Source organism: Oreochromis aureus, linkage group 18, assembly GCF_013358895.1.
Source record: "Oreochromis aureus strain Israel breed Guangdong linkage group 18, ZZ_aureus, whole genome shotgun sequence".
In the NCBI taxonomy this organism is placed as follows: domain Eukaryota; kingdom Metazoa; phylum Chordata; class Actinopteri; order Cichliformes; family Cichlidae; genus Oreochromis; species Oreochromis aureus.
In genome coordinates this window covers 21,492,923-21,518,304 of record NC_052959.1, presented here as the reverse complement: position 1 = coordinate 21,518,304, position 25,382 = coordinate 21,492,923, and the positions used below count along the sequence as shown (strand labels likewise).

Below are 25,382 nucleotides of genomic sequence, written 5' to 3'. Positions count from 1 at the left end.
AAAAACTGTAATGTTTTGATGCTGAAACCTGCAAATTTCTCTTACTCTCATTCTTACACAGCTACTTTGTCTACTAAGCAGTTTATAATTTGATCTCTCAGCTGCTGAATTTTTGGATATCTTCCTCTTTGTTAGGGTTCATTTCTCAGAGTTCCACTACCCACTTCCTCTTAACTAGGGCCTCTAAACAGTGTTTCAATTTTTAATTTGCCACTATACTGTAGAAGATAAATAACTATAATTGGCTGTCATCAGATATGTGTGCTTAAATTACCATTTCAAAAGAAACAATATTCTATTACCTAATAAAACCACTCTTCAGCCATGCAGACAATTCCTCTACTCTCTTTGCAAGCCAAGGCTTACATTGTGTGTTTTCTGCTCAAGGCAACACTGATTCATCAGCTATACTCATTGTTGAGTTTTAATAATAATAAAGCTTTAATTGTATAGCACGTATCAAAACTGTTAATGGAAAGTGTATAAGAAAAACACATGTACATCCATCATATAGGTAGGGGGCAAAGACTAAACAGGATAAATGATAAAAACTGGTACATCAGTTTAACAGAACCAGTGCATCCATGGAAAGTCCACTGAGTTCTTTCAGGCATTCACAGAAGGATATCATAACTTCCTCAGTGTGGTTGTTGCAACATAATTGTAACTGTAATTCTACCACTTCCTGTTTCACGCACTGATTTGTTTATTACTCAATTTCTATCACATAGTAATTTGTGTAATACTGGAATTCGGAATTTGTGTAATACTGGAATTCAGCAAGGCCCTCCTTGTTCCTCTGAGACAGAACAAATAATACTCTTAGGACTGGTGGTCAAGAGTCATTCACACAAGCCGAAAACTCTTTGCAAGAAATGCATGTATAAAGTTTCCTGCTACGAAATGCAAGAATACTAACAATGAGGATAACTTGTAAAGTCTTTGTGATCCTCATCCAAACATTTTACGGTTTGGCTTCAGATGGTACAGTAATACAACTTTTAATTTTAATTTTTTGTCAGATTTTATTGATTTCATCTGCTCTGTGTTTTTAAAACAAGCGTGTTTATCCTGTTAATTTATGTCAGCATATCATTTGGCTCTTCTTGTCAGCAAGAAGAGTCAAATGATTCAGAGTCAATGAGGCACCAAAAGCAATCCCAGTCTTGGAAATGAAGTGAATTTATATCAGTTATTCTTCAACAGACTCACCATTTCAGCTAACTAACAGTGCCACTGGTTTTTGTTTGATAAAAACAAATAACCACTGCAATGACATTCGCTGGACAACTGGTGATCGACTACTGGTTCTGGAGAGGAACAAGTGCCTGGGTGTCCAGGGAAAAAGTGTGGGCAGTGAAGTAAACCTCTACGATTGCGATGAAGCCAGTGAGCTCCAAAAGTGGGAATGCAAGAATGAAACAGTGCTCGCTCTCAAAGGCCAGGAGCTTTATATTGAGCTCACTGCAGATAGCACAGCCATTCTCTCCAGGACAACAGGACCAAATAACCACCTCACAATTTCAGGAACATCCAGTGGTGCCTGCACAAGAACTTATAGAGGTATTGTACCAAGTGAAAAAGAGATAAGAGGGTTGTATTAAATGGGTTCACAGGTTTCTACCTAGCTTCATGTCTTAAAGCTGTTTGTCATAAAATCTTTAAAAAGTACATCAAAATAGATAAATGTGTTTTACAGTCACTCTTTGTTTTGTTCGTTTGTTTATTTGACCTTTTAGAGCTTTTTACCATCGGTGGAAATGCAGCAGGAAGGCCGTGTATGTTTCCCTTTCTATACAAAACTCAGTGGTATTCAGACTGTACTAAATTTGACTCCTCGGAAAAGCGTCTTTGGTGTGCAGTTGAAACAAACTATCAAAGCGAACGCTGGGGGTACTGCCCAACTATATGTGAGTAATGAAACCAATTTAAGTAAATAATTGAACCATTAGGTCCTACAATTATTTTTCACAGCTCTTACAAGAATGATCCGGTTTATTATATACTTTTAGCTTAAGTTAAGTCAACTCCCATAGCTGGACAGAGGCAAAAATCAACATTAAGTTGGAGAAGTAAAGTATTACCTTAACTATTGCACCAGGGGCGTCGAACATAGATAAAGACCAGGGCCAGGATTGGCCTGGCAAAGACTCCAATCCAGCCCACTGGAAGACTCTGGAAAATATGAAGAAGTGCATAGACTTTAAACTTTAAACTGTATTTTCACAAGTTGTGCTGCTTTTCTTATATTGCCAATTTTCCTTGATAATGACTCAATCACTATTTCCATTCATACTACAACAAAGTTTTATCTTTTAAAAAGATAAAGGACAGTGTGAGCAATGAGCTACCAGAATCTTTTCTGTCATTTCATACATTTCTCATGTGGAGAACCTGAGCTATGCATTTGAATTGCATTGAAGGAAAGTTGAGTTTCACTGGTTGGGCCCACTTAGGATTAAAGTTACCCATGATCTAAAATGAGTTTGACATAACTTATAAACATATATGCATTTTGTATATACAGCCAAGGAAGACTGGAATATGCACCCAACAACAGGAGCGTATTACCAGCTTAACATACAGTCAGCTTTGACTTGGCACCAGGCACAAGTCAGCTGCAAACAGCAGGGAGCTTCCCTTCTCAGCATCGATGATCCTCACGAGCAGGCTTATATCACAGGTAATGTGCCTCAGACACACTGAAAAAGCGATCATGTATTTATGTGCATACTTTAACTCCTGCAAAGTATGTGTATCCAAACATTGTATTTTATTGTATTTTATATAGTATGTTATTCTTTTTATCTTATTCTATTCCATTGTTTTTCTTGACTGTTGCTGCTTGTAACTTTGCACTGTCCACTTTCTGCCGTGACTCAACAAATTTTGCACAGGTGTGACTAATCAGAGTTTATCCTATCTTTTCTTATCTCTTATCTTTGTGTTATGGATTACATGATTTTTTCCCCATCATTAAAAAAAAAAGAACAATAACACTATTTTTGATTACTGTTAGAGGTTACAATTAGAGATTTATTTAACACAAAGGAAAAGACAATTTTTCTTTTTCATTTCTGTACTCAATGGCTCCAACAGCACTGCTATGGAAAGGGGGAAACACACTTTGGATTGGACTGATCCTAGATCCAGAACATGGCTGGAAATGGATAAATGGCAGGCCTTACCGTTACATGAAATGGGACTCAGGTGATATAATATATTCTAACAGATTACTGGCAAAACAGTTGTTTAAGTTAGCATAAAGACGTGAAAGAGGCAGAACAGCCTGACTCTCTATGACGGCAACAATAAAACATACTAATAGAAAATATAAAATTTGTTTAACTGAAAAAACTGAAATGCATCTGCAAAAAGAAAGATAGAAATTGGAGCCCTGATATAAGACTGTTGTAAAGTTAACATGTAAAGTATATCTATCATCATGTTTAGGACATCCACTTCCTAATCCGGGATACAACTGTGCAGTTGTTGATCCTAGTGTACGGTACCTTTGGCAAAGTTTACCTTGTAGCAATAAACTGGGCTACATCTGCTACAGTAAAGGGGCTGAAGAAGCTCCTACACAAGGTAAATAAAAATATCTTTTTTTTTTTCTTCAGATTTTGGTTACAGTATAACTGAAGTATTCCTCAACACTTACTTTACTTTGTTATTTATGATCAGCTGGGACAGGTTTTTGTTCAAACCCCTGGATACACTACAATGGCCACTGCTTCCACAGGAATCGGGCTCAGAAAACATGGTCTGAGGCTCAGGTAGCTTGCCACCAGGATGGAGGAGACTTGGTGAGCATCCACAGTGTGGAGGACCAAAGCTTCATCATCTCTCAGCTTGGATATAGTATGTATGGATATTTATTTTAAAAAGGATCATTGTTAAGGAACAAATAATTAAAACAAAAAATCCCTGTAAATCCTCAGGTGCTGGTCTCTATTCCTTATGTTAATGAATCAATACTTTGACATCAGGAAAATATAAAGACCGTTGAGGCTAAAGATTTACAACCATGAATAAAAACAAGCAAACTGTATGGAACATGTTTTCTAACATGCATGTAATCCATGTGTACATTTGGAAAAATACAAAAATTTCCTTTTGTTTTTAACCAATGTCTGCAGCATCCACTGATCAGCTTTGGATTGGAATGAATGACAGGAAAACAGAGGGGTTATTTGACTGGTCTGACCACTCGACTGTCACCTTCACCAGCTGGGAGTTTGGGAAACCAGCTGTGTCTTCTGAAATAAAAGACTGTGTTCTCATGCACGGAGAGGTAAGCAGCATCATTGAGTGCATATGGTGCACATATTACTTCAATCTACACTCACTGGCCACTTTATTAGGCAGTTTGGCAGCAACTCAGTGCATTGATAGGGAGCCGTTGAAGTTTAAACAGAGCATCAGAATGAAAAACAAAAATGATGATGACTGCTTTCAGCTTTGACTACTTTGAGAAGACAACAGTAACTCAAATATTCAATAACCAATATAATACAACGTGAGGCTGTAGAGCATTTCTGAACACTATGGATGGAAATAGATAATGATTTTGTGATTCAGATTCCATTATCAATATTACTCATTGATTTGATTACTTATCGATTCTCTTATCAGTTCTTTTCGGGTTCTCATTGGCTCTGCTTTGAGAGTCACCACCATCGCTGAGCAGCATATCAAAAACGTTATAGTCATGCAAATTAATTGCACACTGTGTGGTCAAATGTGTGTGCATGTTGGAGTTATTTCCCTTCTTTGTTCTGATCAGTGTAATCATCTTGTCATTGCTTTTGTTACCTGTTGAAGTTCAGAGTCTGCCTGCCGGTGTTGTGCCAAAAAGTGATTGCCTGCCAAAAACTGATTTCCAATGTTTCCGTGTGTTTTTTATGTGTAATATCTTTACGTGTGTTCCTAAATATACTTTGGTGAACAGGTATTACAAAGGGGTTATATATAAAATTTAAAAATTACCTGTTTCTCAAGTATCTTTATAACTGTGTTATTGTACTTGCAATATAGTCAATCTGGTCCCTTTTGTCCACTTAAAATATGTTTACAGAACTATTATTGCATTTGTTGCAATTTCAGCTGTCCTCTTGGCCAGATTACTCTTAAAAGAGACATTTTTAAAGTCAACAAGAATGTTTTTAACTGCATAAATAAAGCATACATAAAAGTCACTGCCAAAAACTGATTGCGGCTTCTACCTTGTTACAGGAATGTTGTTTGCTGCTCAAGATGACTTGATATCATTCATGAGTGATACATTTGACATATGTTTCACATATTATAGACCAATAAGTTATTTATAGCAGTTTAAATACAAGCAATCAGTTTTTGGCAAATACCGGAAATCAGTTTTTGGCAGACGATCACTTTTTGGCACAACACCGGATTGGGGTCAAAATTCACTCAGCTTTATCGTCACTCTGGGTTTTCGGCTAGCTTAGTGTTAGCATGCTTTCTGCGCAGGTGTTTGCTAAGAGCCATGAGCTGTGTCAGTAGCATAATACATTTGTTTCTGTCCTGGATGCAGTTTGCACTTTATCATCGCGCTCTCTTTTGTGCAATAAAAGTAAAAGTCCATATGCACACTGTAGACTGCACCACTGTCTTCGTCCTCCAACATACTATACTGAACACACAATGCACAGCATATACAATAAATATTTACATTAACATATGACATTAAATTTGTAAAGATTAAAACAATACCAATACCAGTACTTCCAGATCTACTTATGGTACTTTGTTGCAGAATGGAAACTGGGCAGATCGTGGATGCGAGGAGCAACATGGCTTTATTTGTAAGAAGATGAGTGCCTTAAGACCATCTGGAGAGGAAGTGGAGCAGAACACAGGCTGCAAAAATGTGGGTACAATTATGAATTTGTTTAAAAAATAAACCACAAGAATGGTGAAGTGATTAGGTTGGGGTTGAGGTTGCATGAAATAATGATTATTTTATTAAATTAATACTGTTTTCTGCTAAATTTAAAGCTAAAGAATCATTTCGTACAATGAGACAATTAGGTGAAAGTTAGTGGACTGGGTTGCTTGAGTGTGTTGACAGTCATTTTTAACATGACCAATGTTTGACAAATACTGTTGAACCTGTTCACTCATTTCAAGCTCCATATTATTACTCATGGGAGGCCCACACAGCTGCTGGGTCATAATAAGAACTGACCAGAACTGAGCTTTAAAAAAAAAAAAAAAAAAAAAAAAATCCCTTTTCTTTGTCATTGTTAAAAATCTGAATCATTTACAGTGTTTCTTCATGATCTTCTTTTCCATCAAACCAGGGGTGGAGGAGACACGGCTCATACTGCTACTTTATAGGAATACAGACTAAAACATTTGATGAAGCTAAAGATGACTGTAAAGGTTCCCTTTCTTACTTAGCTGATGTTTCAAATGGGTAAGATTTGTTTTGCATGTCTTTATTCCATATGTTTTGAGCGCACAAAACAAAATGTGAACGAAAAACAAACATAAATAATCACATCAGCTTTTGAAGCTTTTTAAATGGCTGAACTCTTGAAATTATTTTCAGGGTGGATAATGCATTTCTTGTAAGCTTGGTGGGGATGCGACCAGAGAAATACTTCTGGCTGGGGCTTTCAAACCAGAAAAATACTGAAGAATTTGTATGGACCAACACAGACTCAGTGAGATTCACACACTGGAATGCTGGAATGCCAGGTATGGTGACACATTTAACTCCATCAGTAAGACATTGCAGAACGTAGCCTCACAACCAAATTTCTTATTATTTCCCTGACAATGAAAGGGAACAGACAGGGTTGTGTTGCGATGAAAACTGGGATTTTTGCTGGCCTCTGGGATGTGGTGCCCTGCACAAATAAGGAGAAATACATCTGTAAGCACCTGGCCGAGGGGGCAGTTTTAACCCCTCCACCACCCACTCTTTTCCCTCCTGAGTGTGCATCTGGCTGGACTCGCCTGGGGTTTAGTAACCGGTGTTTTAAGGTACAATCTCAAGGAAAAACTTAATTTGATCAGGTTTTCCTAACTCATACTAAAGACAAAATCATATATATAAAGGGTCATCAAAAAGTTCCCAGTATAGATCAATAAAAGTGATTTAAATGTGCTAAATCTCCCTTATAAAACAGCTTCTGTTTTCACATCACTTCATTGCAGTCCTGTGATCTTCCTTTGTGCTTAATTTTACATTTCGGGAAGTGGACAATGTTTCAGCGAGGCAATAATGCTGAATGTTCCAAGTTGGCAAGCAAAGATTATGCTGGTACGGCCAAAGTGCCACTGTGTTTTTCAGTGCTCGCTATAGTAGTGCATGCTAGCATGCTAGCATACACCATGTTTCAGGCTAAAGTTCAGGCAATTCTGGTCTCGCTCTTCACACGGCAGTCTGCCTTTGTGGTTGGAAACTGTTCAGCTAAAACCTCCAGAAAACTGCTCAGTCATAGCAGCAGAACCAGCTCCCGTCAGCTGTGTTGGTCCTTTTGTAAGACTTTTGGACCAATTTAAAACAGAAGTTGTTTTTTGCTGTTTGTGCAAGTTTAAGGTCTATGTTGAAACTGCAGAGTGCACAGTGTGTATGATCAGAACAGGGCTTACAGAAAACAATTTAAAAACAGCAGCCTGACAAAAATTTTATTGGATAATCTTTTTGATGTTTAAGTCCAGTAACCTTTTGATCACCCCACGTGAATACAACATCTTAGCCTTTGTACAGTATATCAAAGTTCTGTGACCGTGACATTACCAAATCACACTGAACTTCTTTATGCCGGTTGGTGTTAAGTTGTTTGATAGGTATTCTAGACAAAAGAGGACCTGGTATGAAGCCAAAGATTACTGCAGGGCTATCGGAGGAGACTTGCTCAGCATCCACAGTTCTGCTGAACTTCAATCCATACAACTTCGGTACAGTATAAAAAAAAATAGAACTAGCTGTTACAAATAATAATTGCTAGCAAGTTCTTCCACAGATAACTAATGAGTTGGGAAATATCTCACAATTATTTTTTAAGTTTATATCATTAATGTAAATTTCTATTACAGATTTAAAGCAGTCTGGATTGGACTTAGTGCCCCAGATCCTGACACAGGTTATGTATGGAGCGACGGAACTCCAGTAAGTTGTTCATTTTTATGCATTATTCAGGAGATGCAATTAAATAAACAATGGCTTTGAGTCACTGTATTTTTCGTTGTTTCCTTCTTTTTAAAGCTAAATTTCCAACAATGGAAGATTGGAGAGCCAAACAATAAAAATAATGTTGAGTCTTGTGTGGAAATGAAATCAGAGCGCACATTCAGAAGACATACACTGTGGAGCGACATACACTGTGAGAAATACAGCGACTGGCTGTGCCAGATCCGTGCAGGTGAAATTGCTAACTAAACACATTTCTCTCTCTAAGATGCATTTGTTGAAGGTGAACTCAGTGAGAGCAACTTTCCCACAATGTCTTCCTAAGATTTATTGTCCTCAGATTTTGGAGTAAACATCAAACTATTGATAAAATCTTTATTTGGGAGCTGATTTTGTGTACAGATTGGTTTGTTCCTATATGCACGATTTCTTGGTTTAGTACCCATGTTCTTGAAGACTAGGATGTACATAGGCTTTGATTTAGTCATATTTCTTAACACATTCTCTGCTTAGAGCTGCAGAACCTCGAATTCTCTGTCCAGTGTACTGTATTTAAATTATTTTATAACAATACAGGAGTGACCCCAAATCCACCTCCAGACCCCGTCACTCCAAGTAAGTCTGGCATTTTTTTCATCAAACTTGAAGAAAATCACCTTTATCTCCATTTTTTTTGTTCTTCTAAGCCCAATAAAGCTTACAACTGTGGGTTAACTTTTTAAAACCTATAGCTGATCTGTTGTTTAGTTCACTAAATTTTCAACTACACAACCACTATGTCTTCCTAAAAAAACAGAAAATCAAAAAAAACAACAACAGTTATAGTGAATATAATCCATATTGCATGTTTTGATTTATTTCCAGGCTATAATAAAACATCAGATGGGTGGTTTGAATGGAACAGGAATCATTATTATATTAACAGAAATCAGATGGGCATGGAAGATGCTCGTCGGTACTGCCAGCAGAGGCATAGTGACTTGGTAACTATCAGCAGTGAAGCTGAAAGGGTCTTTCTATGGAAGCTGGTGAGCAGCAACATACTGTACTATACTACTAGCATCCATTTCCACAGAATTTAAGTTCAGGTCATGCTACAAGTTGAAGATTTCTGACTCAGGTTCCTTTCTACTTGTGACTAGATACAAGACACAGGTTATCGTCCTTACTGGATTGGCCTCATTGTAGATCTTGATGGAACATTTGCGTGAGTATAAAATAAATAATGTTTCTAAGTAAATTCCAAAAAGTTGATTCTGTTCATCTGTAGGGAGCCTTTTCAGTGGGAGAAATGCTTCGTCACTCATCCAAGTGACTTCTTCAGTCTCCCCAACCTTATAAACAGTACATTTGCATAAGACTGAAACTAGCACCACTTAATGAACAATGGGCTGGGAGGTCAGTTCCTTGAACATTAATATGCAAATTCTCGTTCTAAGTAAATTACATAAAAATGTAAGACGAGAAAGAAACTTAACAAAAATAGTTGACATATAGCCGATATTACCTGTTGAACACTGTGTTATGTTATTTGAAAGAAACTAGGTCAGTTTATGTGAATAACTTAACATGGGCCACTTTGTCAGGTACACCTTGCTTGTACCAGTTTGGACCCCCTTTTACTGCCAGAAGTGCCTTAATTCTTAATGGCTTAGATTCAACGAGGTGCTGGAAACTAGGGGTGGGTTCGATTTAATTTTTCAATTAAAATCGATTTTAGCTTGAATAAAGCAATATCGATTCATTACATCCTGAATCGATTTTTAAATATAAATGTGTTTTGCCAGAAACAGCAGAATCTCAGGTTAAAGCTCACAAAACTATGAATTGTTCCTAACACACACAATGAGTTTAAAAGGTAGAAAAAGAAATGCACATTTGTGTCTTTGAAAATCTGTGTTTCAAAAAGCTGGATGGATGATTCTCCAGTCATCTTTCAAGCATGGAGTGAAAATCAGCCCGACTTCCAGAACAATGACGAGAACTGCGTGGCTATTACTCCCTCTACGGGTGAGTAAGCTGATACATTTTCACTAGCTTTCATCCAAATATTAACATGAGTATAAAACACTAATGAAGTCCATTATCTGCATATTTTATATTTGGAATCGGCTCACAGGGTTCTGGCATGATTATAACTGTGGATTTCAGCTTTCCTTCATTTGTAAACGCAATAGCTCAGTGCCCGAGCACATTTCAGTGGTACCAACTGTTCTTCCAAAGGGTGGCTGCCCACAGGACTGGAAAAAATTTCATTCAAAGGTCAGAGTCACACCTTAATATTGTCTCCTAAAGAAATGTGATGTAACTCAACAGTGTGTTATAACAATGCATTTTAAAAATTTATGGTTTTGCATAAGAATGAGCAAATCTGAAGTATCACAAGCTGTTCATTTTTCAACTACAGTGTTACAGCATCATTAGCAGGGAGTTAGAGACGTGGGAAGGAGCAAGAACCCAATGCAAAAACAAAGGAGGAAATCTGGCCTCAATTCTCTCAAAGCATGTGCAAGGTTTGCCCTTTTTATATTATACATTCTCTTTTATAACAAAGACGTTAAAAGGTCTGAACCCATTCATTATTTGGGTTTTTATGCTCAGTTATACTAATAGAAAGATCTGTTTTATGTTACCAGGAAAAATATGTGGTGGACACATGAAAGTGTGTCCATAAAGTGTGGCATCTTTTCCTCTGATCCCCTCAGTTTTTTGGTTGTTTTTCTTTATCGCATACATTGACCTATTTTCCCTGCAGACATGCTGATGGGTTTCCCAATCATGCTTCAATAAGAAACATAGTTATGCTTTTGTGTGATGTAAACTGTCTAGATGTGTGTATGACAAGAGACTATTTTATTGCATAAAATAGCGCTGATCACATCAGCTTATTGCGCTGGTGGGTACACTTGGCCAGACAAGGAAAAATAATTTACTGACTCCAGTGTGTTGGTCTGGTGAGCCACCTGTCACCTGACTCACAGAGACTTTCCTCCACCCTGTCCTCATTCATAAAGTGCTTTATAAACCTGAACATTACGGCTAAGAGGTGGATTTTCCTGTTTCAGTGCAGCTAGCCAAACAGCATACAGCCTTTTACTGCTAACGAAATAGAGAGTAAAAGTGAACAGTATATCCTTTGTTTCTTAACATAAAACTCCTTGTTGCAGCCAGGGACAGCACAAAAGTGATCCCCTTAAACTGATTTTTAGCTTTATTTTCTCTTGAATTACTGGTTCTGTTACTAGTTAGCTAACATAAACTAATTTAAGTCTATTGACCACAACCAACCAACCAAACCAGTGATGTAACGTTCCGTACTTTCAGAAGATGGCAGTAAACTTGTTTTTAAAGTTTAACTTTAAGCACTTATTTCTTAAATCCAGCTACACAGGCAGTGTTACATCTATGTCAGTTTTTGAGAGCAGGGCTCCATGATGTAAAACTATAAATGTAAATGATGACACAGTGCTAAACAATGCCCTGTCGTACCATTTTCTTAATTTAAACTGCTAACATGAAATTCAAAATAAGCATATATTTGTGACAAACACAAAACAATGTCTGTTTTTTATATTATTTCTAGTGTTTTTGACTTCTAAAATGTTGGACGCGCCTACTACAGACCTCTGGATCGGTTTACATTATTTGCTTGGTTATTCATTTTACTGGACCGATGGACAACCAGTGCGGTACACCAACTGGCATTCTGTGAGTGGTCATGAGTGTACTTGAAGTTTAACCTTGTCAGTTTTGTTATTCCTCTTACTTTACAACAACAAAAAATTATTAGCATTATAGTCATTTGTATACATCTGAATTGTATACACTGTATTTTTGTGCATTGTTAAACATGTTTAACGTACCATTCTTCAGCTGCAGATGACTGGGCACTGGATGCATTTTACGGATGATGAGGATGAGGTACTTGATTATTTAACTGGAAGGTGCAATAACACTTAATTTGTTACAACTCAGAGAAAGGTCGGGTGTAGCTAATGATTCTAGCACATGATACATTGTGCTTTTTATTTAATTGTCATTATATGTAATATACTTTCTCCTTATATTCAAATATCGCTCTAGTTCATATCCTAATTTTCATTGCAGAGAGATCATCGCGGTTATTTCTCAAGAGATGCCAGGGTAACTACTCTCCTTATGCCACATTAAAAAAAAAAAAACAGTTAATATTATATACCCTTACATACTATTTGTATTCTATATCTTGATCCAGACCAAGAATTCCATCATAGTATTGATACAATAATAATTTTGAACAAAGCTCAATTTAGCATGATAAATAGTGTATCTGGAATGGATGAGCAATCCATCACATAACAGCTGGGTGCAAGTGGGACTTCCAGATACAGACAGGCAAACTGGTGATAGCTAACCAACCAGCCATAGTATTGTGGACAAGCAGTGGAAGACACCCGTAGTGAAGGCAACAGTGGTCCTAGTGGTAACAAGGGCACCCAGGGCAGTGACCCGCGTCAGATCCCAGGAACAACATACGAGATCTCAGGTTAGAACAACGCAGTCGTAGGAACAGCAAAGATACTGTGCAGCCTAATCCTTTATAGACCAGAAGGTCCCTTTCTCTCATGTTTAACCTGAGTAGCGAAAGACCGTGGGGGGTTTGAAAACGATGTGCCGGGAGTTCGCTGTTCTCACCCCGGCTAGCTATCGAGCTGGTGCGTAACAGACGTCTCCGAAAATGTCGTAGCACTTTTGCAAATATGTGATGTATTGATAAACCAAGCAGATATTTGAAGTTTACACAGCTACATTCAAGCCTGAAATATGTTAAAAATTTATTTTGTGACCCAGAAAGAGTAAAAAGAGTAATATTAAAACTAAGTAGCTGCCGCCATTGTTGGAAACTGGAATTGGCTGGGCTGCGCTATGAATTCTGGGATATGGTAGGCCACGAAGGATACATCCAACCCATCCTTCAAATCAAATTTGGACAGCCTTTGTCACATCGCTGTGATGTAATCGGCCTAAAAATGCGGCCTCAGGAGGTTGCAGCCTATGAATTTTGACACCCCCATTGACCTGGAACAGTGCTACGAATTCCTGTACAACATTCAAAACATAATAAATAACCCCACCACCCCAAAAAGAAAAAAAAATTACAGTACTATTATTTTCGTTTAGTCATCAAATGTCATAATAAAATAATGACATTTAGGACATTTCTTCTGTCAAATGTCAAACCACATCAAATTTGACCTGAAAAGTATGTAAGGGTTAATAATGAATTAAAGAAATTGTTCACAGTAGTATATTGGCAATAAACACAAACCATAAAAAAGTAAGTAGGAAAGTAAGGCCAGCAAAACAGATCCAGATATAACCTTAGTTTCTTTATTTCTATTCTTTCTGTCTGTCTCACCAGAAAGGGTGTGCTGTGATGACAACTAATCGAACCACTGGTATTGGAAAATGGGACCAAAGGTCCTGCAGTGACAAAAATGGATATATCTGTCTTCGTAATCTTGGTGAGCCAAGATTTTCAAATGCTTGTTATATATATTTATTTATTTGTATTTTTATAATGTAGTGTATCAGAAAAATGCTGTAGCCCCATACGGTAAAAAAATATATTTTAAAATACATTTTGAAATATATTTCAAAATATACAAAAATGGCCAAAAAATATATGTGCTAAAATATATTTTAAAATATATTTTAGCACATATATTTTAAAATATATTTTAGCACATATATTTTTGGCCATTTTTTTGTATATTTTGAAATATATTTCAAAATGTATTTTAAAATATATTTAAAAATATATTTATAATATATTTTGAAATGTGTTTTAACACATATATTTTTTTTGCTGTTTTTTATATTTTGAAATATATTTATAAAATATATTTCAAAATACAATTTAAACTTATTTAAAATCATTCAAAATATATAAAATTAACCCTTCATATATTTCTAAGAAACCACATTCACATGTAATAGCTGAAAGAAATCTTTATTTGATGTTTAAAACATGCATATAAATCAAGCAAGGAATATTCATTTTATAATTTTATTCTCATTACATACTTAAACATTCTAAAGAAACACACACACACATACACATATGTGTGTGTGTATATATACACACATATGTGTGTGTGTATATGTGTGTGTGATTGTATGAACATAAGTCAACATACTTAAAATGTAATTTCTTTTCCTTTTCCAGCAGTCTCAGTTCCCCAGCTTTCACTGCAATCCTCAAAGCCCTTCTGCACAAATTGGGAAACCTCTTCCTTACCGCCACTGTAACAAACAAAAGTCACAGTTCTATTACTTTTATCAGAGTTAAAATAAAAATATGATTTATGTTAGCTAGCTTCATTTAGCAAACAGATATTTTTCTGTTTATATAGATACAGATATTAATAGAGATATATTTTACACATAATTTTACCTCTTTTTTTTTTCCTAGATGGAAAGTCTATCCAGTTCACATTACAGTAATGCTAACACCCCTTTTGGTCGTCTCTCCTTACCCTCCAGCATTCATAAATCTGTTGACCTTCTTTGTCTGAGACCAACCACTACAATGCATCATCACCTATTTGTATTGGTAACTTACTTTTGCAACCTATTGTAATGGTTGCAAAGTAAGTTACTTGTGCTGTATGCAATTTTAGATACACAGAAAGTCTTCACTTACTATATATGGCTGTCATAGTGTCCTTATGAAGGGCAGTTCTTCACTCTCTTGCGATGTCCGTTTTGCTCTGTCCTATAAAAAGCATGAACATTTGAGTGTTTGACTAGTTTTAGATTTCCAAAATCTGATATTTGTACAACTAAACATTTGAGCTACAATGATATGCTATTGAGAGATACTTTTATGGGTACTTTTGGTAAAGAAACTGGTGACAGAGTTGTAGGCTTTTTAGAATACTATTAGCTAACCATTTGAACTGACTTTCAAAGCTGTTTACCTTTTAAATTGCTGTGGATCAAAACCTCCAGTGGGAAGGCGGCCATTAGAAGAACACGCACCATTGAACCTGAAAATAACAAAACAAACAAAAACAGAACAATATATAAGAGTCAGGTAATAAATCTCTTCTGAAACAATATAGTTCATTTTGGGTGAAAAACAAAACATTCCTCTAAAACATATATACTGACATCAGCAATCAACATCATGATTGTAATTATTTCCTTTTAGTACATCTACTGCTGTGTGCATGTGTCAAGCACTACGACTGTATCTATGCATATAAGTTCACCATATATATCCTGCAAAAATGTTTTGTTATAGTCAAAAAAGGCAAACAAACAAAGGCATTCAATCAGAGGTGAGAAATTAATTGGGAATATCAATTATAGGTGAACTATTCTTTACCTACTAGCAATCATATTTGAATGTAAAATAAAATAAATAAATAAATAATAATAAAAATAACATGATGTAATTAAAATGCACAACCTACATTAAGGAAATCTGCATTTGTATCCACAGGCTAAAAGTAAAACAGTAAATGTGTTAGTAATAGTACAGGTATTTGTAAAAAAAAAAAAAAAAAAAGAGCAGTTACTGTGACTCTTCTAGTGGGATGCTAAATGCAGAGATTTATATTTACAGTATAATACAGCATGTACAGGTATCTGTGTTGTGAACTGTAACTGAATATTAGAGAATCTCGGAGAAATTACATGTATCTATTTTTTGAATTTATCAATCATAAAACCGTCTGTTTTGAAGGCATGTTACGATAACAACTTTTTGTTGGTTTGTATATTGCCCCATAAACAATTGCGACAAGTTATGTCATTGTCATTTTAAGACCATTTTATGTCTTTGAATGTATAATCATAATATAACACCATAATAATGCAAGATCTACACACTTTCAATTGACAAACCAACATCTAATTCTAAAATATTTAGATCATGGAAATTAGGTATCAAAATATTAGATACCATAAAAACTTGAATAAATAGTAATTTTTCTAACAAATAGAAAACAATGTTATTTAATGTTATTGTGTTGTTATTATTATATTTTATTTTGTAAATATAATGACAGATAATTTGCATCATCAACAATTATTGAGGTCATGTACATTTATTGTGTGTTAAGTCGATATATTGGTTATTGTGATAGGCGTACTGTTTTGGTATCATAACAAGCTTGTCAAACATGCATGACCACTAAGCAATGTCTAAGCAGTAGTATTAGTCTGAATGACAACAAACATAACTAGTGTTTTGGAAAATCTGTTAGAAAACAGTTATTTCAGTAATTATGATTAGCATGTGACACAGACACTGCATAAAAACTACAACAACAAATACTTACTTTAGGAGGATGGGGAGGGCAGCATGAGGTTGAGACTTTGACATCTGTAAGAAACAAATTCATGTATTACAAACAAGTCACTTAAAAATACATTAATGTGGCAGACTGTTCCCTGTTCAGATGCAGTGTATAAGTACAATCAGGGCTGTCACAACAATGGGTGGGGCCAAGTGGCTGCAACCCTAGGTACAATGTGCAGGTATATATAATTACATATAATATATGTGAATAAAGCAAGAATCTGTTTAGGTTAGTCACTGTGCTGACTGATGCTTGCTAGGTTTATATGATTGCAAACTGCACAAAAACAACAACAACAACAACATTAATGACAATGACAAACAAAATTACTTACATTTATGTAAATCTCACATCAGGAAGATCTGCGTTCGATTTCATGGGCTGAAATAAATAGGCAGAAACATTACTACTAAAAACAAAAACTCTAAAAAGCTAAAAATGACTTAAAAAGCAAGGAAATGTGGAACATTGTAATTAGCGAACATTAATAAAGCATAACTGTGCTTTGTTTCTAACTTTGGTAAGTACTCTGTAGCCAGAAGGACAGGTGGGATTTCTGTGAAAGCCAAATTAGATGTGAATAGGTTTTGATAGTTATTGTATATAACAAGTGTAAACAGTTTTATTTGTAATTTTTCCCTTTCTGGGAAGGTAGAATAATAAGAAAAGGCAAAAGTACATCACAATAAAATTAATTAAGTTACATATTTTGATTACCAAATTATGGAAGCGTGGAGCTGCCACCCAGGCAAAAGAAAAATAGAGCTATATCACGTTATAACTTGAATGTTTATTGTTATAACATTATGCTTTTCATGTTTGTATAATATAATATCACGTTATTACAATATACATAATTGTCACGTTCGCACAATATTGTACGGACGTGATAATTATGTACATTGTTCGTACAATGTTGTTCAAACATGTTGTTCAAACATGAAAAGTATATTGTACTAACATGATAGTATATTGTTAGAACGATAAACCTTTTCACGTTATAACGTGATATACTTATATTTCTCTTTTGCCTGGGTGGCAGCTCTACGCTTCCGTGCCAAATAAGCGAGAATAAAGTAATATTATATGAGAAAAGGCACCTGCTAGCTTGATGATGGAGGCTTCATAGACCGGCCACCCGCCTTTTGGCTCCTTGTCGCCACTCCACCAAATAAAGGTCCGTTTCCTCCATGCCGGCTAATTATTCATCCTCATTAAAATCTCGTATATGTTCAGTTGGCAGAATTGAGAATTTTACATCTTCCAACCTCCTAATTAACGCGAACATAATCGGCTTGTTTCTTCCCGTCTCCTGTATCCGGCCGTTCCTCTCACTGTCGGAATTCGCGCCTCAGAGACGTCGTTATTTTTCAAAAAAAAAAAAAGAAAGAAAGAAAGAAAGAAACAGCAACAACTAATAAAGAGAGTTTTTGCACGTTCATTGCACATTTGTGGGAATGTTTAAATATTTAATTTTTATTAATTACTTTTCATTATATCTTTATTTTTTAAACCACCATGGCAATGCGCATGCGCATACTCTCCTGCACGCAAAGGGCTTTGGCGTTGACGTAATGTCGCAATGCATTGTGGGAGCGCAGCACCATCTTGGCTGGTCACGAATCAAAACAAAATTGCTACGAACCATTCTGAAACGTAGCTGAAAAGAAAAAGGACAGTATAGAGACAGATTGTGTCCAGATGCAAAGAGACGGTACTTGATTGGTGAAATGTGGACCTGTATGGAATATAGCCGTGGAGTAGAAACCCTGAAGACCAAACCGCTATTGACTTAGCATGATCTACTCTCATACCTTGTCTGTGGAGTCATCGCATACACGGCGCACCAGTTTTGCAATTATAAATCTCTGGAGGCGCACATCTAATTCACCAAGGACTGGGTACAAGATTTGGCTATTTTTAAGCCTCCACGTTGTGAGTACGCCGTCATTCAAGCAAAGGTAAGTCAGCTTGAGTACTGCGAGTAAAATGTGTTTGATTCCCCCTGAACATTCAGATTAGTGCTAGCATAAATTCATTCATGAGTGGGAAATTACAGTGAGAACATGTAGAGGCTCTGTTAGAGCGATAACATAGTGAGTTCAGTGCATTGATGTGACATTGTCCTGAAGGATTTAGTTATTCTTTATGGTTAAAGAAATTGCCCTAATTAATTCATATTTATTATAAATAATCCTAATTACACATCTTGCTTCCTTGTTTGTGTCCTGTGTCACTAAAAATACATTCTGTTTTAGTTTTATACATTGATTAATGACCTGCAGAATCTCCTTATCATATTAGGTGTCCATAATTGTCATTTAAAGTCGAACATTATGTTTTCTCCCTCTTGAAAGTGATTACATCCTTGCATTACATACTTTAGGTTCATTTTTTGCTGATAGGTTTCTAAAAAGAAACAGGCAGATTTAGAATATAACATGCAGCGTTCTATAGATGGATACATAAAAACACTTTATTTGTTACATTTATGATGAATGGATTTGAAAGTAGATAAAGCACATTTGTGTCGGCCTTGGCTTATTAAAGCTCTTGTCTTTAAATGAACTTTGTCTGTGTGTGTTTCAGGTACTGCACTCTTAAAGACTGAATTGCAGCATTGCAGCCACAGGTCATTGTGAGCATCACAGGGAAGGTTGAAGCCGCCCACTGCACCTGTATGGCGGTCGTCGTGGAGACCTGCAGCCATGTCGCTGCTCTTCTGTTTAATGTAGAAGCAACAGTGTTGATCTGTGGCACAAGGACTTTTACAGATGAACCTGCATACTGGGTTTTGCCTGGTAATATGACCAAGATACAGCCAGAGGTTGGCCATAAGATAGACTTCTCCTCTTCAGCTGCCCAAAAAAAGGTTCTTGATCAAAACATAAACAGACCATTCGTTGTGACAGGTAAAAAGCCCTCCTCAAAAAAGAAAAGTTCATCCTGCTACTGTGGAGGAGTTGGATCAACTGATGGGACAATATTTTTCCAAGCATAGTTCTGTTCTGAATAACCCATAATGTTTAATTTAGGGGGCCATGTAAATACTTTGCATTTACTGAATATGTACTTACTAAGTACCACTGTTCAAAAGTTGAATAAAGAAACAAAGAAATGTTTGCCTATTTTTAATTAAAAGCACTTTGTAGAACATCAAATCAGTTAAAATGTAGAATCAATGTTATGTATAGTTTACAAATGACAAAATGTTCACATAAAAAAATGACAGCATGTAAATAATATCACCCACTACTAGCATTCTGTAATTTACTGTCTCTTTTGAAAACATATCAATACATAAACAGCACAAGACTTAAAAGTATTTAACAAGAGCATTTTTCCCTGGTTTCACTACCACACTGGGGCACATGTTCACCAAAACACAGCAAACCTTTGCCATCTTATCCAGGAGGTTCACCTTTTCACCCTCACATGGAAAAAGTAATCTCATTGGCATGGTGGTATGTAGCATGTAGTTTGAAGCAGGGATTTCGTAGTGCCCCATGTGTAGTGTTGGAACCCAGTCAGGATGTGTTTCATTCATTTCATAGGCTGGTTTGCTGCAATAATGCCAAATAATTAGCAACTCTATAAATAAAAGGTAGTTCTGCATGTTTGTTCTAAGTTTGTGCTATGATCTCAGAGCGCATTGAAAATGAAACTAACAGGATATAAAGAATAATATGAACTTATTTAGAACTTACCTGAATGAAAATACTGGAGCACACCAACAGATATCTGGGGATGGTAGAGAACTGAATATCAGCTCGTCTCACAGCTGCTATCCAGGCTAGACGCCTTCTTTTGGTAACATCCAACACATAAGCTCCCTCATGATGCTTCCAGGTGAGGAAACAATGAAAAGAGAGCCTGTTTTCAAGCTTATTCCTTTGTCGGTAGTGCAATCTAACATTACAACCGCCACACAGCAAGCATTTGTTTGGCCTGCTAATATGGCGCCTCGACCAAAAATCCTGGCTACGCCCATCCCATAAGATCACGCTCCAGAGTCCTATTAACGTGCTGCATTTTTTAAGTCTGACGGAGATGGAGAATGAGCCTATTTCCAAAAAAAAGTAGTGTGTTCCTTTAAGTACTATATTGTAAATATTGTCAACAACTAAAGTGTACATAGCAGTTGTTGTATCTTGTTTACTGTATCACTGACAGATAATTTCAAAGTCAATGAACGCTACATTATAGTGAGATATTGTGTAATGTGAAATACTGTAAGCAAATGAATAAACAACCTAATTCGTGATAGACCTTTGACTCTGTTTTGTTTGAATCCAACTGTTTTTGCAGCTGTGCATAAAACATGTTACTTTTAGTATTATTATCATTATCATCATTATTGCACTAAATACATTTTAAATAAAGGTTGGAAATGTATTTTATTCACCCTAAAATATGTTTTGAAATGTATTTTGGTTTGAAAGAAATATATTTTCAATTTCAAAAATATATTTTTTTGGAGCATCACAAATACAAAATATATTTACCATATATTTTAAATATATTTTGGCCAGGAAAAATGTATTTTTTTACCGTATGGGGCTCTATGTAAGTAGCTCCTCCTGTTCCAACATATCCCTAAGGTGCTCTTTTGGGTTGAAATCTGGTGACTGTGGAGGCCAACTGAGTACAATCAGCTAATTTCACATGTTCAAGAATGTATTGTACTGCTGCCATGAGAGTGTATATAGCATTAGAACACAGAAATTAGTAGATTGTTTGGAAAAAAATGTCTAAAAATGTTTGACTAACTATCAGTGCATTTTGTGTCATGGTCCTGGGTCTTCAAATCAGCGTTTTGAGTTTTTATTTTGAATTTAAGAGATGATTTAAATTCATGCTCTGTATTATTTGTCTTGAATGTAGTATTTCCTAGTGCTCCTAGCAGAACAATATTCTAGCTTTCAAACATAGATGAAGCAAATTAAAATTTAAGTTTTTTAATTATTTTACTTATTTTTACTATACACAGATCCATCTCTCCCAGACTCCCCTGAACCAACAGCTAACAATGGTTATGTGAAAATACTTAATGATTCAATCAAAGTTGTTACTCAGAAAATGAACTGGGATTCAGCCAAAAAGTACTGTGAGCTTGATGGCGCTAACCTGGCTAGCCTGCGAAATGAGTGGTTACAGGTCTATGTCGAGCTGATGGCTTTGGAAATGAAAGGTCCTTTGTGGATTGGACTGAACAAAAAGCAGGTACAGCACACAAATGGTTTCACCTAATCTACTTGTAACTTTACTAATGTAAATGTTTGCGTAAAACCATGGGTATGGTAATTATTTAGTTTTGCTAATGTACCTGATGTTAATAAATCCCCTGTAGGGAAATTACACTCTGCATTTAACCCATTCACCCAGTGAATCAGTGAAGCATGAAGCATGTTACATATCATCTTCATCTTTTTCCTTCAGACTGGATATTTCAGATTTATTGAAGGCTGGGAAATGACCTTTTCCAACTGGGATCGACTTGAACCAGAAATGCATCAATCTTGTGTGTATGTGAATAATGAAAATGGAAAATGGAAGACTGCTGATTGCGCTCACAACATGGCCAGTGTTTGTATGAAGTCTACAGGTAGGGCTCATGTAAAATCTGATAAAGTGATCCTACATTTCTGGTTTAGCATTATGAACTATGTTTTTTTATTTCCTCATTTTAGATCTGACATAGTTTGTTTATTGTATATTAGAGCTGGGCGATATAAGATTTTTTCATATCACGATATGTTTTTTTCATTTCAGGCGATAACGATATATATCACGATATAAGTCAGGTAACTATATTTGTAAGATTTAAATGTGCCGTTGCTCACAAGTAAAATGTGAAATAATTAGCAGCTTGTTTTAATTAAAATATTTATTTCCCATAATAAGTTCAACAGGGTAGATGCACTTAAGGAACATGAGACTTCAGTTTCAGATAAATAAAGGCAAATATTGCAAACTACACAAAAGGCAGCCGCTAAAGCGTTTAAGTTTCAAAATAGAACAAACAAAACAGACTACTAAATTGTCAATTCCACTTAGAAAGAAAATATTAATTCTAAAAATAAATCTTAGTTTGTTTTACAGAAGAACAGACAAAATTGACTAACTTTTGTCAATATCAAATAAACTGAGAACTAAAAGGAAATTCTCAATCTCTCCTTGTTGTATAGCTTAGCTTTTCAAACAGTTTTAACAGTTACTTTAGTCTGACAAAAGCCGAATGACGAATTAGCGAATTAGCGCTTTCAGTCAGAGATTGAGCATGCACCGCTTTATTGTATTTCCAGACTTGCTTTCGGCACAATTTACAGTGCGCGCTACTCTGTTTTTTGTCAGACTTGAAATAGCCGAAATACCTTCACACTACGGAACTTCTGTGGCCCTTCTGTTCGACAAGCTCTGCGGCATTGGAACCATCATCTGTTTTTTCTTCGGTAACCTTCGCTCACGCTCTCGGTTGATTTTTCTCTAGTCGGCAAACTCATTTCCTTCATTACCCAGGCGGCACGGCTGCAAAAACAAATACACATGTGCGCCTTGGCGCTTGTGCTGTACGTAACAAGTCACGTGACGTGACGCTGCGGCTGTGATTGGTTCGGCTCTGCGCTACTTAATTTGGATTGGCTGTTCTTTTTTTTTTTTTTAAGAGGACAAGAGAGATGAGGCCTATCGCAATAGTTTAATTTTTCTATCGAGAAAAAGTTATTTCACAATACATATCGTTATCGTTTTATCGCCCAGCTCTATTGTATATCAGTACCAATTAAAGATACGTGAATGCTCATTGGATTTAAACTATATATCTGGTTACTTTTGAATTCACAGATGTGCCACCAACAGAGTCAACAGAATCAGTCAGTTTTCCAGGAAATTGCCCTGAAGACCCAGCGTCAAGAGCTGGCTATACCTGGGTACCCTTCAAGGGTTATTGTTACCTCTTTGTCAAAGGCAGTTATGACTGGGGAGATGCATCTGCACAATGTATAAGATATGGTAAGGATATGGGAATGGTATAATGCAAATTCCCAGTCCATCAGCTGTGTTTGGATTTAAGGGTTTGTTTATCTTTTGTTGGTCAAGGTGGAACTCTAACCAGCATTGAAAATCCTGCTGAGCAAAGATTCATTTTTAACAACGTGCTAGTATTTAAAGACAGCCAACGCTTTTTCTGGATTGGCATGTATCAGACTCACAAAGGTACAGTCACGTTTTCCACTCTTTCATGGAAAAATATTAATGTATACTTGAAGATAAATAAAAACAGAACACATAAACTGAAAAAGCTCTGCAATTGTAACCGTGACATAAAATAGCTGGTTAGTCTGTCTGGTCTGTGTATTTCTTATCTCATTCTTATTGCCTGTTTATGCCCTGTCCTTATCTTCAACGTCATGCTGCTCTGTCGTATCTTAATTGCCCCTTGTGTTTTCAGTCACTTCTACTGCTCTGAAGTGGCTAATTAATGTAACTTTTCAAGTTATTCCCCTTCATACATATTTCCTATTGCAAAGTGTAAAAATAAAGTACTGATTTAAAATTATAAGTTTTCTTGCTAATGAACTAGAGCATGCTCTCAGTCATTTCTGACCTTAAAATTCTCACTCGGCATTTGTCAGTTTTAGGATTTCTGAAGAGAAATTCTATTTGTTTCTAGGCTTGTGGAAATGGTTGGATAAAACAGCCATTGACTACGTTAGCTGGGGTCCAAATGAGCCTGACGGCATGGGAACCTATGGAGCAATTGCATCTTTAGATGGGAATTGGACAACAAGCAGGATGTATAATACCAAGGGATTTATTTGTAAAGCACCTAAAGGTAAGTCCAGAAATTTAAAAAAATGGTTTTGTAATAGCAGAAATGTGCAATACATACACTTAACAACACGTTTCCGCGTTAACTCGCTAACGGAGATTTGCCGCGTTAATGCAGTTATGGCATTAACGTCATTTTAACGAGATTAATGCTGCCAGCACTAGTTTCAATTGATTTACCATTACAGTACCAGTCCCTGCAGTGACACAAAAAGTTTACCTTTTTTTAAATCTTCTTTTTAGTATTACAAGCACCAACAACAATTGGTAAGTTGTGTCTTTTTTTATATTTGTCTTACGTTTATAATTTAGTTGGACTAATCTATGTGCTCAATCTATACAGCAAGTTCTTCTATAGAGGATCCTAAAGCCAATGGTCACATGGTTTTGGAGGTTATGCTGGGCATTACTGTGACTGCCATTGGGATAATCATCGTCATCTTCCTGTTGAAAAAGTCTGGTATCTGCCAGTCCATCTCCGAAAACTTAACTACCTTTGATAACCCGATGTTCTTTAACAATGAACAGGTCCAGGCTGGTGTGGTGGGTGAAAATTAATTGGTATCAAATGCATGTGATGAGAACTCACAACTAACTGTTTAATGTGTATACCTGCATAATCTAATAGAGCTCTGATTTAGAAAATGTAGTTTTATTTAGTCAATTAGCAGTAAGTGGCATATTTTCAGATAATCTTATTTGATATTTAATTGTGGTTTTTTTTTATAATAAAAACTGTCAATTAAAAGATAACTGGTCAGTAATTTTAATCCATACATTTTTTTTATTTTTTATTTTTTACAAATATAAATGTTAGATTAGTTCTACATGGATAGGTGTAGATTGATTTTTGTGTGATAACCAAAGTTGGGATGTGCAGTTGATTGTAAATAATGCAAACACTGTAACATACGTGTCCTACTGATCCATTTTGTCTTTGAAATCTTGATCACATCTATGACAGACCTCTATCACAGGAAATGAAACAATTTGATTAAAGTTATTTACAAGAATAAAATATCTGCTTCACTTTA

General features: G+C 36.0%; 1 protein-coding gene and 2 long non-coding RNA genes across 3 annotated transcripts; 1 reads left to right on the top strand and 2 right to left on the bottom strand.

Annotated features, from left to right (window-relative positions):
• The first annotated feature begins 842 nt into the window (after positions 1 to 842).
• LOC116334552 (macrophage mannose receptor 1-like) lies at positions 843 to 25,382 on the top strand. The gene is made up of 32 exons (XM_039602603.1): positions 843 to 984; positions 1,207 to 1,563; positions 1,740 to 1,910; positions 2,528 to 2,683; positions 3,100 to 3,210; positions 3,454 to 3,591; positions 3,688 to 3,864; positions 4,143 to 4,297; positions 5,780 to 5,893; positions 6,327 to 6,442; positions 6,578 to 6,726; positions 6,815 to 7,014; positions 7,814 to 7,935; positions 8,074 to 8,146; positions 8,243 to 8,399; positions 8,744 to 8,782; positions 9,032 to 9,195; positions 9,310 to 9,374; positions 10,077 to 10,177; positions 10,287 to 10,429; positions 10,575 to 10,680; positions 11,751 to 11,875; positions 12,041 to 12,088; positions 12,275 to 12,310; positions 13,569 to 13,671; positions 21,509 to 21,741; positions 21,958 to 22,123; positions 23,362 to 23,529; positions 23,617 to 23,733; positions 24,191 to 24,352; positions 24,592 to 24,615; positions 24,692 to 25,382. Exons 1-32 carry the CDS (start codon positions 921 to 923, stop codon positions 24,904 to 24,906), a joined length of 4,275 nt encoding a protein of 1,424 aa, XP_039458537.1. The 5' UTR covers positions 843 to 920; the 3' UTR covers positions 24,907 to 25,382.
• LOC120434464 lies at positions 15,057 to 16,512 on the bottom strand. The gene is made up of 3 exons (XR_005609105.1): positions 16,498 to 16,512; positions 15,628 to 15,657; positions 15,057 to 15,198 (listed from the first exon to the last, which is right to left on the bottom strand). It is a non-coding gene; the product is annotated as an uncharacterized LOC120434464 (long non-coding RNA).
• On the bottom strand, positions 16,508 to 17,753 carry LOC120434463. The gene is made up of 3 exons (XR_005609104.1): positions 17,619 to 17,753; positions 16,853 to 16,899; positions 16,508 to 16,541 (listed from the first exon to the last, which is right to left on the bottom strand). It is a non-coding gene; the product is annotated as an uncharacterized LOC120434463 (long non-coding RNA).

What these genes read in the sequence shown, in the direction of transcription:
- LOC116334552 (XM_039602603.1), top strand. Translation starts at nt 921, where the DNA reads ATGAGGATAACTTGTAAAGTCTTTGTGATCCTCATCCAAACATTTTAC. An exon ending in CATCTCTCAGCTTGGATATA is followed by an intron (nt 3,865 to 4,142) that starts GTATGTATGGAT and finishes CAATGTCTGCAG; the next exon opens with CATCCACTGATCAGCTTTGG. An exon ending in GGGTCTTTCTATGGAAGCTG is followed by an intron (nt 9,196 to 9,309) that starts GTGAGCAGCAAC and finishes ACTTGTGACTAG; the next exon opens with ATACAAGACACAGGTTATCG.